This window comes from Panthera pardus, unplaced genomic scaffold (assembly GCF_024362965.1).
Source record: "Panthera pardus isolate Hobbes unplaced genomic scaffold, ASM2436296v1 HiC_scaffold_12, whole genome shotgun sequence".
NCBI classification, from domain to species: Eukaryota; Metazoa; Chordata; class Mammalia; order Carnivora; family Felidae; genus Panthera; species Panthera pardus.
Genome location: NW_026526677.1, coordinates 6,457,012 through 6,469,817, shown reverse-complemented (window position 1 = coordinate 6,469,817; position 12,806 = coordinate 6,457,012). Strand labels below are relative to the sequence as shown.

At 53.5% G+C, this 12,806-nt stretch overlaps 1 protein-coding gene across 2 annotated transcripts in view; it reads left to right on the top strand.

Annotated features, from left to right (window-relative positions):
* The window catches only part of PACS1 (phosphofurin acidic cluster sorting protein 1), a 152,502-nt gene extending 140,003 nt beyond the window's left edge, over window positions 1-12,499 (top strand). For both annotated transcript variants that reach the window (XM_053899430.1, XM_019415045.2), the window contains exons 14-24: window positions 599-703; window positions 1,431-1,537; window positions 2,243-2,397; window positions 2,533-2,643; window positions 3,418-3,520; window positions 4,248-4,290; window positions 6,437-6,479; window positions 6,738-6,873; window positions 9,324-9,550; window positions 10,785-10,904; window positions 11,058-12,499. In XM_053899430.1, coding sequence (XP_053755405.1) covers window positions 599-703; window positions 1,431-1,537; window positions 2,243-2,397; window positions 2,533-2,643; window positions 3,418-3,520; window positions 4,248-4,290; window positions 6,437-6,479; window positions 6,738-6,873; window positions 9,324-9,550; window positions 10,785-10,904; window positions 11,058-11,173 — 1,266 coding nt within the window. In that variant the 3' untranslated portion in view covers window positions 11,174-12,499. The remainder of the gene's footprint in view (window positions 1-598; window positions 704-1,430; window positions 1,538-2,242; window positions 2,398-2,532; window positions 2,644-3,417; window positions 3,521-4,247; window positions 4,291-6,436; window positions 6,480-6,737; window positions 6,874-9,323; window positions 9,551-10,784; window positions 10,905-11,057) is intronic.
* The last annotated feature ends 307 nt before the right edge of the window (window positions 12,500-12,806 follow it).

Genomic DNA, 12,806 nt, shown 5'->3' with positions numbered 1-12,806 from the left:
AGCACCAAGAGAAAAGTCTGTGTCAACGTGGCTTCCTGAGTTTGCCGCTATTGCATAGCTGAAAATGAACTGGAGACCAGAATAGCCTGTGCCTGGGGCGAGGTGTCAGGTGTCGTCCTCCTTGCTAATCACTGTTCCTGAAGTACCTTTTGTTCCCTGTGACAGTGGGGCTCCCCACACAGTACCCACTGCCGCTCTCCTTGGTTCTCTCCCCATTGCCCTCAATTTCATTTCTGTGAGCACCTGGTAACTGTTACCGCCCTCCTCCTCTCCTGGTACTTCGGCTGCATCATTACCCTTCAGGGCATGCTGATCGAGTTTCTAGCTTAGTCTGCCCTCCCCCTCCTCCTTCAGGACTACTGCTGGGGCTTTGTTCCTGGTGTCTGAGTGTGTTCTCTGAGGACTCTCTGCTTACTCTTTATCCTTGTCCTTTCCATTTTGCCCTGGCCAGTGGGATACTGGGTCTCCTCCAGAAATTCCCAGTGTCTCCCTGTATTCTCCCTGAATACCCCTGCCCCAGAGATTCTCTACCCTAGTGCACCCTGCTCTCCCCTCACGCTCCCTGGGGACTACCTGACAGACACATTTGTCCCTGCAGATTCCAAGAAAGGTTGTGTATGACCAGCTGAATCAGATCCTGGTATCAGATGCAGCTCTCCCAGAAAATGTCATCCTTGTCAACACTGCGGACTGGCAGGGCCAGGTAAAGCGCTAAAGATGGCAGGGCTGGGGAGGAGGGGTTCTGGGGAGCAAGAGGCAGCACGTGGAGAAACGGGAATATGATCCCCATGTCTCAGGCCCCTCTTCCCTGAACTCAGCCTGTAGTTCTAGGCTCCCGTCCCAGTTCTGTCATTTTCCGGCCTGTGGGACCTCACGTCACTAACTTTTTGTACCTCAGCTTCCTCATCTGTAGAAAAGTGATAGTGTTACTGGTCCTGCCTTCCTTCCAGGGTGGTCGTGTGTGGTTTTTCTGTCAGCATAACAGAATACAGGTATCTCGAAAGGTACGGAGTGCTACAAAATGCCAGAGGTTGCCCTAGTTCCCAGGAAGGCAATTCAGAAGAGGGAGAGCAATACCCTCTGGCCCCCAGTCACCGCTGCCCCCGGCCCCCGGGTAGATCCTGGCGGCAGAATCCCTCTTTCCTAGTGGCCCCGACACCTGGAACATACGCTACAGAGGCAACATGAGAATCTAAAGATTCCTTAACCTTCCCACATTTCCTGCTTAGCATGTCTATATGGGGTCTAGCCCCACCTTCTCTTCACTGGCAGCCAGAGACCTGACCTTTGCCCGGCTTTGATCTGAAGGACAGAGGACGGGCCCTGCCACTCAAGCTGGGCCTCGCCTGCTCCTTGGTGCCTGTGGGGGAGCTGCGTTCTTGCTGCGTGGACTCACCTGTGTCCCTGCCCTTTCCCTCCCTGCCCCCCAGTACGTGGCAGAGCTGCTCCAGGACCAACGGAAGCCTGTCGTGTGTACCTGCTCCACCGTGGAGGTCCAGGCCGTGCTGTCTGCCTTGCTCACCCGTATTCAGCGCTAGTAAGGGCTCTGCTTGTCTCCTGCCCTTTGGGGCTCCCTCTGACTTCATCCTCCCACCCTGACTTCTAAGCAGTGACAGGAGTGCCCTGCCTCACCAGCCCAAAACTCCTCAGTCGCCGTGTGGTTTACAGTGGCGGGCCACGGTGCTCTGTTGTCCCTGCTGGCCCCAGAGGTCAGGGTGTGAAAATGTCATTCTCCTGCTCTCCCTGCCTCCCAACTTGTACTCTTGACCTGCCACATCTTCTCCTTAAACCCAGGACGAAGAAGACCAGGGAGAAAACCAGGGTTTTACAAAGGCCTTTTACTCTCATCCCTCTAACTGTGCCACGATACTTGGCATCCAGAGTCAGGACCTCCCCAGAGGGGCCCAGAGTCCCCGCCAATGGGAATGAGAACCGCAGGTCCTCCAGGCGTCCGGGCTCACGCCCAACCGCTGACCCCTGGCAGCACTGCCAGATTGTCTCCCATTAGCCTAAGCTAATTCTTTCTTCCTTCTAGACAGTCACCTGCCTCTCTGATCCTAGGTTTCTCTCCTTATTGCAAAAGCACTGTAGTTCATTGCCTCTCTGTGTATTATTTTGTTTATTGCCTTATTTTCCCTCTGTGGGTTGTGGAATCAAGTGAAGTCAAAGCTTGGGGCCTTTGTCCGAGTAGGATGCTGGTGAACCCCCTAAATGTGGTTGTGACTCTTCCCTTGCTCCCCAGCTGCAACTGCAACTCCTCCATGCCGAGGCCGGTGAAGGTGGCAGCAGTGGGAGGCCAGAGTTACCTGAGCTCCATCCTCCGGTTCTTTGTCAAGTCGCTGGCCAGCAAGACCTCCGACTGGCTTGGCTACATGCGCTTTCTCATCATTCCCCTCGGTAAAAATGGAGTAGATTTCACTCCTGAAGCAGCATGTTGGGGCTGGGCCCTAAGAAGGGACAGTTAGGGAGCTCAAAGGCCAGGCCGTATTTTGTCCCTTAACCACTTTACCTTCTCTGGTTTCCATCTCCCAGGTTCTCACCCTGTGGCCAAATACTTGGGCTCAGTCGACAGTAGATACAGCAGTAACTTCCTTGATTCTGGCTGGAGAGACCTCTTCAGTCGCTCGGAGCCCCCAGTGTCAGGTAATGGCCGTTTGTGAGGGATTGAGGCAAAATGCCACCTGGCTCATGGAGGGCCAGTCTTGGCCAAAGGAGGGGCCAGGAGAGCTTACTTTTTCTCCTGCGGATGGTTCTACCACTCCCAATCCCTTTGCATGTTTATTTTCGCAGTAAGTATTTAGTAGGAGGAGGCCCATTATGTGCAGTCCCGCTTCACTCTGGACATTTTTAAGCTCTGCTGTTTGCTGTGCTCCTATGCATCTAGAAATAAGGAGGGCCACGAGGAGGTGATGAGGAGGACATTTCTAGTTGTAGAAATCAAGCATAAGAAACAGAGAAGAGTTACTAAGCAATCTGTTTATAAGCTAATAACACTGTGCTGACCACGTCTTTTCTCTGAAATACAGAGTAAAAGTGGCAGCGCTTAGAGTGAGCTTGAGTTCTGCAAGGCTGAGGAGTAGCAAATGTGTCACCAGACCTTGAAGGAAGTGATAGGCACAGATTGGTAGAGTGGAGGAGTCCCTCTAGGTTACGAGATTGGTATGAACAAAATAGAAGCGTGAGCACGATTAGCCTGGAGGAGAGCGGAGCTTTGAGGAACTGCAAACGGAGATCAGAAGGGAGAGAACAGCGCTTTGGTTCTTCGTTCCTTATATTCAAAATCAGAGGATCTTTAGAACCCTTTCTCTCCCTCAACTCCGAGGGTCTTCTGATGGGTCTCAACAAGGGGATCTCTCAGAAGGTTTTCAGGTTTGCCTGCTGAAATAAACCGGCAGTCATCTCTTGTCTTTTCTGCAGAGCAACTGGACGTGGTCGGGCGGGTCATGCAGTATGTCAGTGGGGCAGGTGTCACACACCAGCTCCCCGTAGCTGAAGCCATGCTGACCTGCAGGCATAAGTTGTAAGTTTCACTTCAGGGGATTTCTTGAAACTGCTAGGGTGGGTGGGCTAGCTAAATCTTGAGTTTTCTTTGCTTTTCTGTATTTTCCTTCTCCCCACCTGTTTCTCTTTGTAGCAACTCAAGAGAATAGGAGAGGCAGTGTTTTTACTGCCTTCCATCCAGGCCCCGCCATCCTTGTCCTGGGCCTCCCCACCCAAATAGATGCCCCCTTAGCATAAGAGAAGCCCATCCTAGGGGCTGAAATCCGCACGTGGGAGCAGGTGGTGAAGTATGCAGAATCGGATCTTTTGCCTCTATCTGTGGCTCCTCTGCCATCCTGAGACATGATGGAAAGTGTCATGTAGTGTCTGGACTCCCTTGAAGCCACAATAAAATATCAAAAGCTGGGGCACCTGGGTGGCTCAGTCAGTTAAGCATCTGACTTCGGTTCAGGTCAGGATTTCACGGTTCGTGGGTTCGAGCCCCACATCAGGCTCTGTGCTGATAGCTCAGAGCCTGGAGCCTGCTTCAGATTCTTTCTCCCTCCCTCCCTCCCTCCCTCCCTCCCTCCCTCTCTCTCTCTCTCTCTCTCTCTGCCCCTCCCCAGCTTGTATTCTGTTTCTCTCTGTCTCTCAAAAATGAATAAACGTTGAAAAAAAAATTTTTTTTAAATATCAAAAGCTTGTATCCCCAGCTCTCCATGCAGTATCACCCACTAACTATAAAGCTTTTCTTTCTCTCCCAACAGCCCTGATGAAGACTCCTATCAGAAGTTTATCCCCTTCATTGGCGTGAGTACTGACTCCCCACTCCTCTGTACCCCATCCATTCTCCTGGCCTCCCCACATACACGTACACAAATAAAAGATTCATCTAGACAGTAGTTCTCATCCAGAGGTGATTCTGCCCCGAGGGGACATCTGGCCATGCCCGGAGACATTTTTGGCTGTCACAGCTGGAAGTTGGGGTGCTAGTGGCATCCAGTGGGTAGAGACCAGGGATGCCGCTAAACTTCCTACAGTGCACCAGACAGCTCCCCAGCCCCGCCAAACAGATTAATCTGGCCCCAATGTCAATAATGCCAAAGTGGAGAAACCCTGGGCTGGAACATGTACTGAGCTGTTCCTTTCAGTATCCTCTTTTCCTGAATCATGGGCTACCCCAGATCATCACTAGTATCCTCATATTTATTACACCAAGCCCAGAACCTGGTGCCTTGGCCTAGGGAGGGACATCCAGAGCATAGGTTCTGCAGTCTCCAGGGAAAAGAAGGCTGCCTCAGAAATGAAATAATGATAGATGATATTCTGAAGAGAAGTCCAAGAAGTAGGTATTTCTGTCTTCAGGGTCAAATGTACCACTGAAAAGAAGGATCCCTCCTTTCCCTTCCTATTTAGTCAAAGGAGAATCTCTAGATGAGTTCATTGATTTTGAAAATAAAAGGGAAATGTCTCGAATATCCCTGATGTCAGGTGGCACTGGCCTTTGTTTCATTTGGCAGTAGCTCGGCCCAACCAAGAAAGGGACCCCAGAGGTGACAGAGCTGACACCCCGTGGGGCCAAAGCACTCCACAAAAGCGTGGTTGAAAATTCAGATTTCCATGTACGAGACAATTGAATTTCACTTCCAAGTCAGCTTGTATCTTTTCCTATACTCTCCTAGCTTTGGGTAGGGGGACATATGCAGATGAAGGGCTTATTCTTTGCTCGTCCCAGACTCTGGATGCCTTGAGTGATCATGGGAGATCCCTGAGCCTGGAGAAATTCGGTTGCCCTTTCTTGTGCCTTGCTAAAGCCTACTGTCTGAACGATCCACTCAGTTCCTGTTAGCCACTGGGGCTACTTCCGTTGCCATGTTGGAGGCTCCAGACCACAGCCTGTAGCCTAAGCTGATGGTTTGATACACATCTTTGTGGAGCTATGGGTTGCTGCACACTCTGGCCTCACAGACAAGAGAGAAATATTAAAAATTTAAAATTTAAACCAACAAAGGAACCGGCAGCCTCGTATAATGCCAGGGGAGCAAGGGAGTTGTGTCCAGGAAGTTCAGAGTGTCGGTATGTTCCTTTCTGAGAACTAAAATAAGGACGCATAGAGAATTTGGGACAAACTTCCGTGAATAGCAGCACTGTGTTCTAAGTAGCCATGACGGGACCATTTGCACGTTATCTCCACTCCCTGCCAGTCCCCAGGGTGCAGCTTCTGTGACCTCTCAGCTCTGCTGCACCTCTGCCGGGTGCTAGGCCCTTGGCCTGCTACTTCACAGGAATTCACCTGTCACTTCAAGTCATAGCTGCAACATTTAGTCTGTTTCTAGCTGTGCCCTTTGCTGGCCGCTGGAGGGCCCCCTCTGTCCTTCCCAGAATTCTCTATGAGAAATCTAAAATCCTTTGGGAAGCTGAAATTAATACCACTTCCTTGAGGCGGGAAAGGGGCGGGAAGGTGCCTGGGATCACCTCCTTATCCATAGTGTCCCAGATCTGGAAAGGAGGAAGCTGGTATCAGCACATCAGCATGTTCCCCTGCTTGGTGCAACAGGCAGGCTTTCAGAGAGCTCCTCCCCTGCAACACCCTGTCTTACTAAGCTTTCTCAGAGCGGTTCTTTACTTCTCTGACATGGGAAAATGGCCTCCTACCCACGTGACCTTAGAAGAAATGAGATCAGAATACTGAAATGGTTCCTGCCTTCAAGGTGGCTTTTTGCCCTCCCTAGAGATGAGCCACAAGGCCTCATGTGCCCCCACATCATTGTTTGGAACTGGGCTTTTATACGTATCTTACAGATCTGGGCTGCTCTGGATTTGCAAAGATTTTAAAAGCCTCTGATCAAATAATATATAGTAATGGCTGTTGTGTCCAAACACTTGCTTCCAACTGGATCAAAATGTGTCCAGCTTTAGTGAGAGGACTTAGTGCGGTATCTCTTCTTTCTCTCAGGTGGTGAAGGTGGGTCTGGTTGAAGATTCTCCCTCTACTGCAGGTGAGGCTGGGATTCTTTTGCTTCTGTGAAGTGAGGTGATGCCTTCTAGGCTCATCTCTAGTCCAGCAGGCCAGAAGGTGAAAATTTGGGGGCTCCTAAGGTTAAGTCAGAATTTGAGCAGGAAAACTGTGGCCACCTTCACTTCCTGGGTGAAGCGGTGGCAGGGGGTGGTGGGGAGGTGTTAAAAGCTCAGCTACAGCTGAGACAGAGGGGTACCTTGACCCCTTGGCTGTCCCCCTGTGCTTGTCCCCCTGACAGGTGATGGGGATGACTCGCCTGTGGTCAGCCTTACTGTGCCCTCCACATCACCGCCTTCCAGCTCAGGCCTGAGCCGAGATACCACAGCCACCCCTCCTTCGTCCCCATCCATGAGCAGTGCCCTCGCCGTTGTGGGGTAAGGCTCTTGCCCATACCTCTCCTTCCCACCGACCCTCTCCCTCAGGGCCCAGGAACCGTACTAACTGCCCCCTCACCCCCGCCTGCAGCATTGTATAACAGCGATGTTATACTGAGTGTAGAAGGCAGGTTAGTGGCAAGGACGTTGGAGTTCGAATTCAGAGACTTCGGTCACTAGCCGGGCAAGTGGAACAGCCCTGAACAATGGAGGATACTCTCTTCCCTGTCTCCCAGGTAAAAGAATTGAATGAGACAAATGACAGAGAGACCTTCTGTAACCTGTAGAGTGCTGTACAGGAGTCTTGCTGGGGGACTGCCCAGCGAGGGGGAAAGAGTGTGGGCACGGGAGTCCTGCACACCTGGGTTTGAGTCGTGGGTCTGTGTTAGGTCCGCTACATTAGCTTTTGGTAAGGAACTAATTACTCAACGACACTTTCTAAGGCTCAGTGAGAGAGACCACATCAAGGTGTGACCATTGAGATAGGTGTAGGGAGCACTGCCATGGATTTTGCGGGGGCGGTGGCTCAACTCCAACACAACCGAAACAAGTGGGGATTTCTACCCAGGGAGCAGGTGTGGATGGAAAATGACTAAGAAGAAACATTAGGGGTCGGGAGATTCTTGCTGAAGACAGGTCAGGGTGTCAGACATCTTCTGGGGGTGGTGGCGGATGAGGAACCTGAGCAGGTATCCCAGGTGATCAGACAGGGAGGGTGGGGGCTCTTGCCAACTGTCTTAGCAGGGTTTTTGCTAACTGGATTTTACAAAGATGTACACAAATGGGCCTAGGAAAAAGTTTGGGAGCCAGACTAAAGTTTCTAGAGTTTGGTCAAGCAAAGAATCTGTCATTGGGACAAGTTACTAAGCTTCATTTTCATCTTTGTAAGTAGAGTGAAATAGCCATGTCACAGTTTGTGAGGCTTAAATAAGAACCTGTATGGTTTGGTACCTGGCACACGGGAGGTATTATTGCCTTCTCTCATGCATTCAGTCTGTCTGTCAGCAGAGTGCCCGTTTGAGGCACTGGAGCTGTAGCAGCAAATAAGAAAGGCTCATCCGAGTCCCGGAGCTCAGGCTTCTGGGTCCTGGCAATGCCAGAGCAGCAAAAACTTTCAAATTGTGTAGGTTGCAGTAAGTGCTATGAAAAAATAGTAGGGGGATGGTTCTGAAAGGAGAAGGAATTTCTTTAGGATCTCAAGTACCCATAGTTTAGATCAGGCAGTCAGGGTGGCCTCTCAGAAGGCACCTCTCATGCCAGGCCTGAGAACAGGAGGAGATGACAGACGGCGTGTGGAGCAGAATGCTCCTGCAGGGGGCTTGAGGGAGCAGGCTGGGAGGTGAGAAAAGGGCAGGTGTGAGTCAGGAACAGAAATGGGCTCCTGCACCTTCTTCCTCCCTGTTTCCCTTTTGCTGCCTTACCTCTTTGTGTTTCTCCTGGGAATGGTCCTCAGCAGCAGGGAGGGGAGGCACTAGCCCGTGGTTGTCCCAGAAACACCAATGACAGGGTCACGGTCCCTGAAGAACATGAATGTTCTTAGATGGCGAGAAGCCTGCATTGCACCTCGGATCCCAACCCTCATCGTCCCTCACCCTCTCCTCCCCTTTTCACTTCCCATCATGTGGTCTCTACTGGCTTATGGAAGGGACAGTGCAGGAAAGGACGAAGTCCCACACAGCCGGTAATGCCTCATGGTTCCAGGCTTCCTGAGGGTCTGGGGACCAGCCCTTAACTTCGACCTCCTTTTCTATCCCATTTAAGCTGGTTTTTAATGGAATCACTGAAAGTAGGCAGAAAGAAATGTCAGATGACTTTTGTAGCCTGTGTACCTATTGTGTCTGACGCCTCCTTTCAAGAAAACATCAGCCCTTTTTCCCCTCGGAGCTAAAATTATCCCTGAGCTAGAAGTGCCATAAATAAGAGAAAGCCGCAGGTCAGCAACCATCAGCTCTCCCTCCTGGGGCTGCTGTGGAGCTGGCCAAGGCGTTTCTGTCTCTGCCCCACTTAATCTCTCCAGCCCTTGGCTGGGTTTTGCCTGGGCTCTGCTTGTTGGGTGTGTACATATGTGTGCATGTGTATGTATATGTGTGCATATGTGCTTGCTGGGGGTGTGTGTGTGTGTGCATATGAGTGTGTGTATGTATGCGTGCAGGCTTTCTTCCTAAAGCTCCTCTCCTCTCTGCTTCCCTTATCGCCCTGTGACTTTGTATTTGGCTCCCTCACAGTGTCTCAGGTCTTTATCCGCTCCTGGCTTTGTCCTCTGATCAGCCTGTCTCTCCCTTCCCACACGAACCAATTCCATGAGACTGGAGGGAACCCAGAACCGTTTAATCTGCCGCCTCCTCTCACCCCTCCCAGAGCCTGGCAGTCTCCCCCGGGCCCTCCAATCTGGCCATGTAGTTGGAAACTGAAGGCAGAGCCTACTCTCCATTACTGTTCCCCTTCCTCAGGAGCCCCAACAGCCCATATGGGGACGTGATTGGCCTCCAGGTGGACTACTGGCTGGGCCACCCTGGTGAGAGGAGAAGGGAAGGCGACAAGAGGGACGCCAGTTCCAAGAACACCCTCAAGAGCGTCTTCCGCTCAGTGCAGGTTTCCCGCCTGCCCCATGGTGGGGAGGCCCAGCTTTCCGGTACCATGGCAATGACTGTGGTCACCAAAGAGAAGAACAAGAAAGGTAAGTGACGTCTGAGGCCAGGGACAGTCGGGGCCACCGGGGTTCCCCATCTCCTCTCAGGGCCTGGGACAGAATCTGCTTCTGGGAGATCTTTGGATGAAGGTGAAGAGCACATATATCATGGGGTCCAGCCCGGGGACCTGCGTCACCTGCGAGACAAGGCCGTTCCTTCTTTAGCAAAGGAAATGGATGTTCCCAGTGAGCAGTTGGTCCCTACCTGCTGAACATCAGCACCTTAGGGGCCAAGGCAGTTAGTGCTGCCATAATGAAGGGAGCCTTTCCAGCCACTACCCTCAGGGATGGACCATGTGACGGAGGAGGACATCACTGTGTCCCCATGAAGCAGAATGTTTGTTGCTTAAGAATTAAGAGGAGTACAGCCCATTTTGGATAAGATGGGGCACTTAAGTCACTAGAGGTAGAGTTGGGGGTGGCCTGGGTCCTATGCTCTGAGAGTATGAGGCAAGAATCCCCACAGCCAGGCCAGGGCTAGGGCAGAGCTTGCTGCCGTCTGTTCTGCTGATTGGGCTGTGCACCTGCCATAGCACACAAGTCTGCCAGGTGACCCGTGGGCCCCCCCAGCCCCACCCATCGCCCAGCTGTCAGGGGCTTTCTCTACTCGCTGGACCCTTCCTCCTCAGAGCATTCCCAAAGCAGCTGGGCCCCTTTCTGTTCGTGCCTCTGTTCCACAGAGTTCCTCTTGAGGGCAGGCGGGGGACTGTGCCAGGCCAAAAGCCAGAGCAACAAGGGCAGGCCTGACAGCTCTATGTGTTCTCCTTGCTGCCCCGACATCCCTAGAACAGAGATGGTGCAGACGCTCCGGTGTGGCCTCCCTCCTCCTAGCCGCACCAGACTCGGCCCTACGTGGGTGCGAGTGAGTAGGCAGGAGCCCAAGGGCACAGGCTCCTTGCCCTACAGGCTACCTAGAACACCCAAGCTGGAAGGGACCTCAGAGACCCAACTGGCCCCAGGTCCTCGTTACACAGTTGATGATACTGAAGCCCAAGGAGAGGCCTGTGCTGGGAGGGGGCAGGACTCAAAGATCCTGGTACGTGCTGCCTGCCTACCCAGAGCTGGGGGGAGAGGATGTCCGTCAGCAGATCATCTCCCCACCCCCCACCCCCCCCCCCCGCCACACACACACACAGGAAGAGGGGCCGGTGGGGCTGAGAGAGGGGAGGGGGTGAATACTTTTCCAAGGGTTGTGACACTGGTGGTTCTGCTTGCTTTCCAGTTCCCACGATCTTCCTGAGCAAGAAACCTCGAGAAAAGGAGGTAGATTCCAAGAGCCAGGTCATCGAGGGCATCAGCCGCCTCATCTGCTCTGCCAAGCAGCAGCAGACCATGCTCAGAGGTACGGGGAGACACGGGAGGAGGGGTGCTGGGCAGGGCGGGAAGAAGAGGGGCAGGGGACTCTGCGGGGAGGGAGGCGATGGCCCTCCCCGAGGGACCCTGGGGAGGTGGCCTTAGCAGCCTTGGTCACCCCCTCCTTCCCCTGTCACCCCAGTGTCCATCGACGGAGTCGAGTGGAGTGACATCAAGTTCTTCCAGCTGGCGGCCCAGTGGCCCACCCATGTCAAGCACTTTCCAGTGGGACTATTCAGTGGCAGCAAGGCCACCTGAGGGCACTATCTCCTGGCCACTCTCCCTCCTGGCACTGCCACCAGCCTCACCGCCTGCGGGCAGGGGGAGGCCAGCAGGCCTGGGTCCAGCGTCCCCTTTCCTGGCCCTGAGGCCTGTATCTCTCTTGCCCAGTCCTGAAGGACACTGCCAGTGGGGACGCTGCTCCCCTCCCTCCTGCTCAGTCCTCTCCCTCCCATTCCAGGCCAGGGCGTGTCGATTTTGCCTTTTGGCACCCATCCCTGGGCCTCCCTTCACCCACTTCCAGTCTCCCCACATGGCACCAGTTCCTTCCTGGAGATAGGAAACCTGGAACCCTGGCCCACAGCAGGGAATCCAGCCCTCCCCATCCCTCTGCCAGCTGCCCAACCTGCCCCCCCTCAAGTGGGGCCCAGGGCCACTTCCCACTCCGGTGGGTTCTCCCAGTGTGGGGTAGGAGGGGCACCCTGAGCCCAAGGGACCCCCTCCCCTCCACAATCACAGGAGCAGCCCCACCCCTCCCTCATCCCCAGAACCGCATTTCTGTGGTGATGCCATGTATTTCTGGGGTGGAGGGGCCTTCCTGGTCTCCCCCATGCACGACTTCCTCACTGACCCCCAGGTCCCCCCTAGATGTCACGAGCATCCTTGAGTGTTTCTTTGGTTCTCTGCACAGCCAGTCTCTTGGTGGTTCCATGTGACTCGCTTGGGCACCAGTCGCTGTCCTTGTGGCTCCCCCTTGTTGATGACTCTCCTCCCTCTGCCTCCCACCCCCTGCCCTCCAGCACAGCCTGCCTCTTCCTGAACTCCAGACTGGGACAGATGGGAGGCAGACCCCCACCGGCATATTGTCTGTGACCCTACATCTCCCCGTGCCCACCATGTCCATTTGTGTCCCGTTCCCTAGTGTGTTCCTCCCCTCCTCCCACCTGGACAGAGAGCCCACCTTCCCAGCCAGGTCTCTCTCCAGCAGGCTCCAAACCCTCCCTCTTGCCATGGGGGTCTGAGCCAACTCCTCAGCCTCGACCATCAGCCTTCTCAGGAGAAGCTGAGCACGCAGGGCCGCCATCCCAGCCGCAGCCCTCTGTCCACCACCCCAGCACCTCCAGAGCTTTACCGTTGCCCTCACCCCTTCTAGAAGTTTTTGCACAGAACTTCATTTTGAAAAGTGTTTTTCTCATTCTCCATACCTCCCCAAACTCCTCCAGCCCTTATACCCCTGCTCAGCCCTGCTGTCCAGAGCATCTCCTGGGCTGAGCTGCTCTCTTGGGGCCGGAGAGGGGTGGGGTTTGGGGGACTGAGTGGATGTTGGGTTTTTCATTCAATAAACTGGTGATTTCTTACCAACTAGCAAGGCTTGGGCTTCTATGCCTCTCACTGTGATGCAGGATCTATCCGACCCTCTCCCCTCTGCACAACACAGCCGACTCCTCTCCAAATCAACTCCTCTCAAATGGCTGGAAGAAGCGCATTCTCATTTCCTTAATTATAGAAACAGGCATGAAGCTGTCTTTCCCGGTATGAGGCAAGCAGAGGTCAGAAACAGAAATAACACTCTTCTCACACCAAAATAACCTTTTTTCTCTGGGACTCACCATCCCCAAATCCCACTTCCCAAGACCGTGACATGTCAAGGGCAGTTTCTGTCTTCTGATTG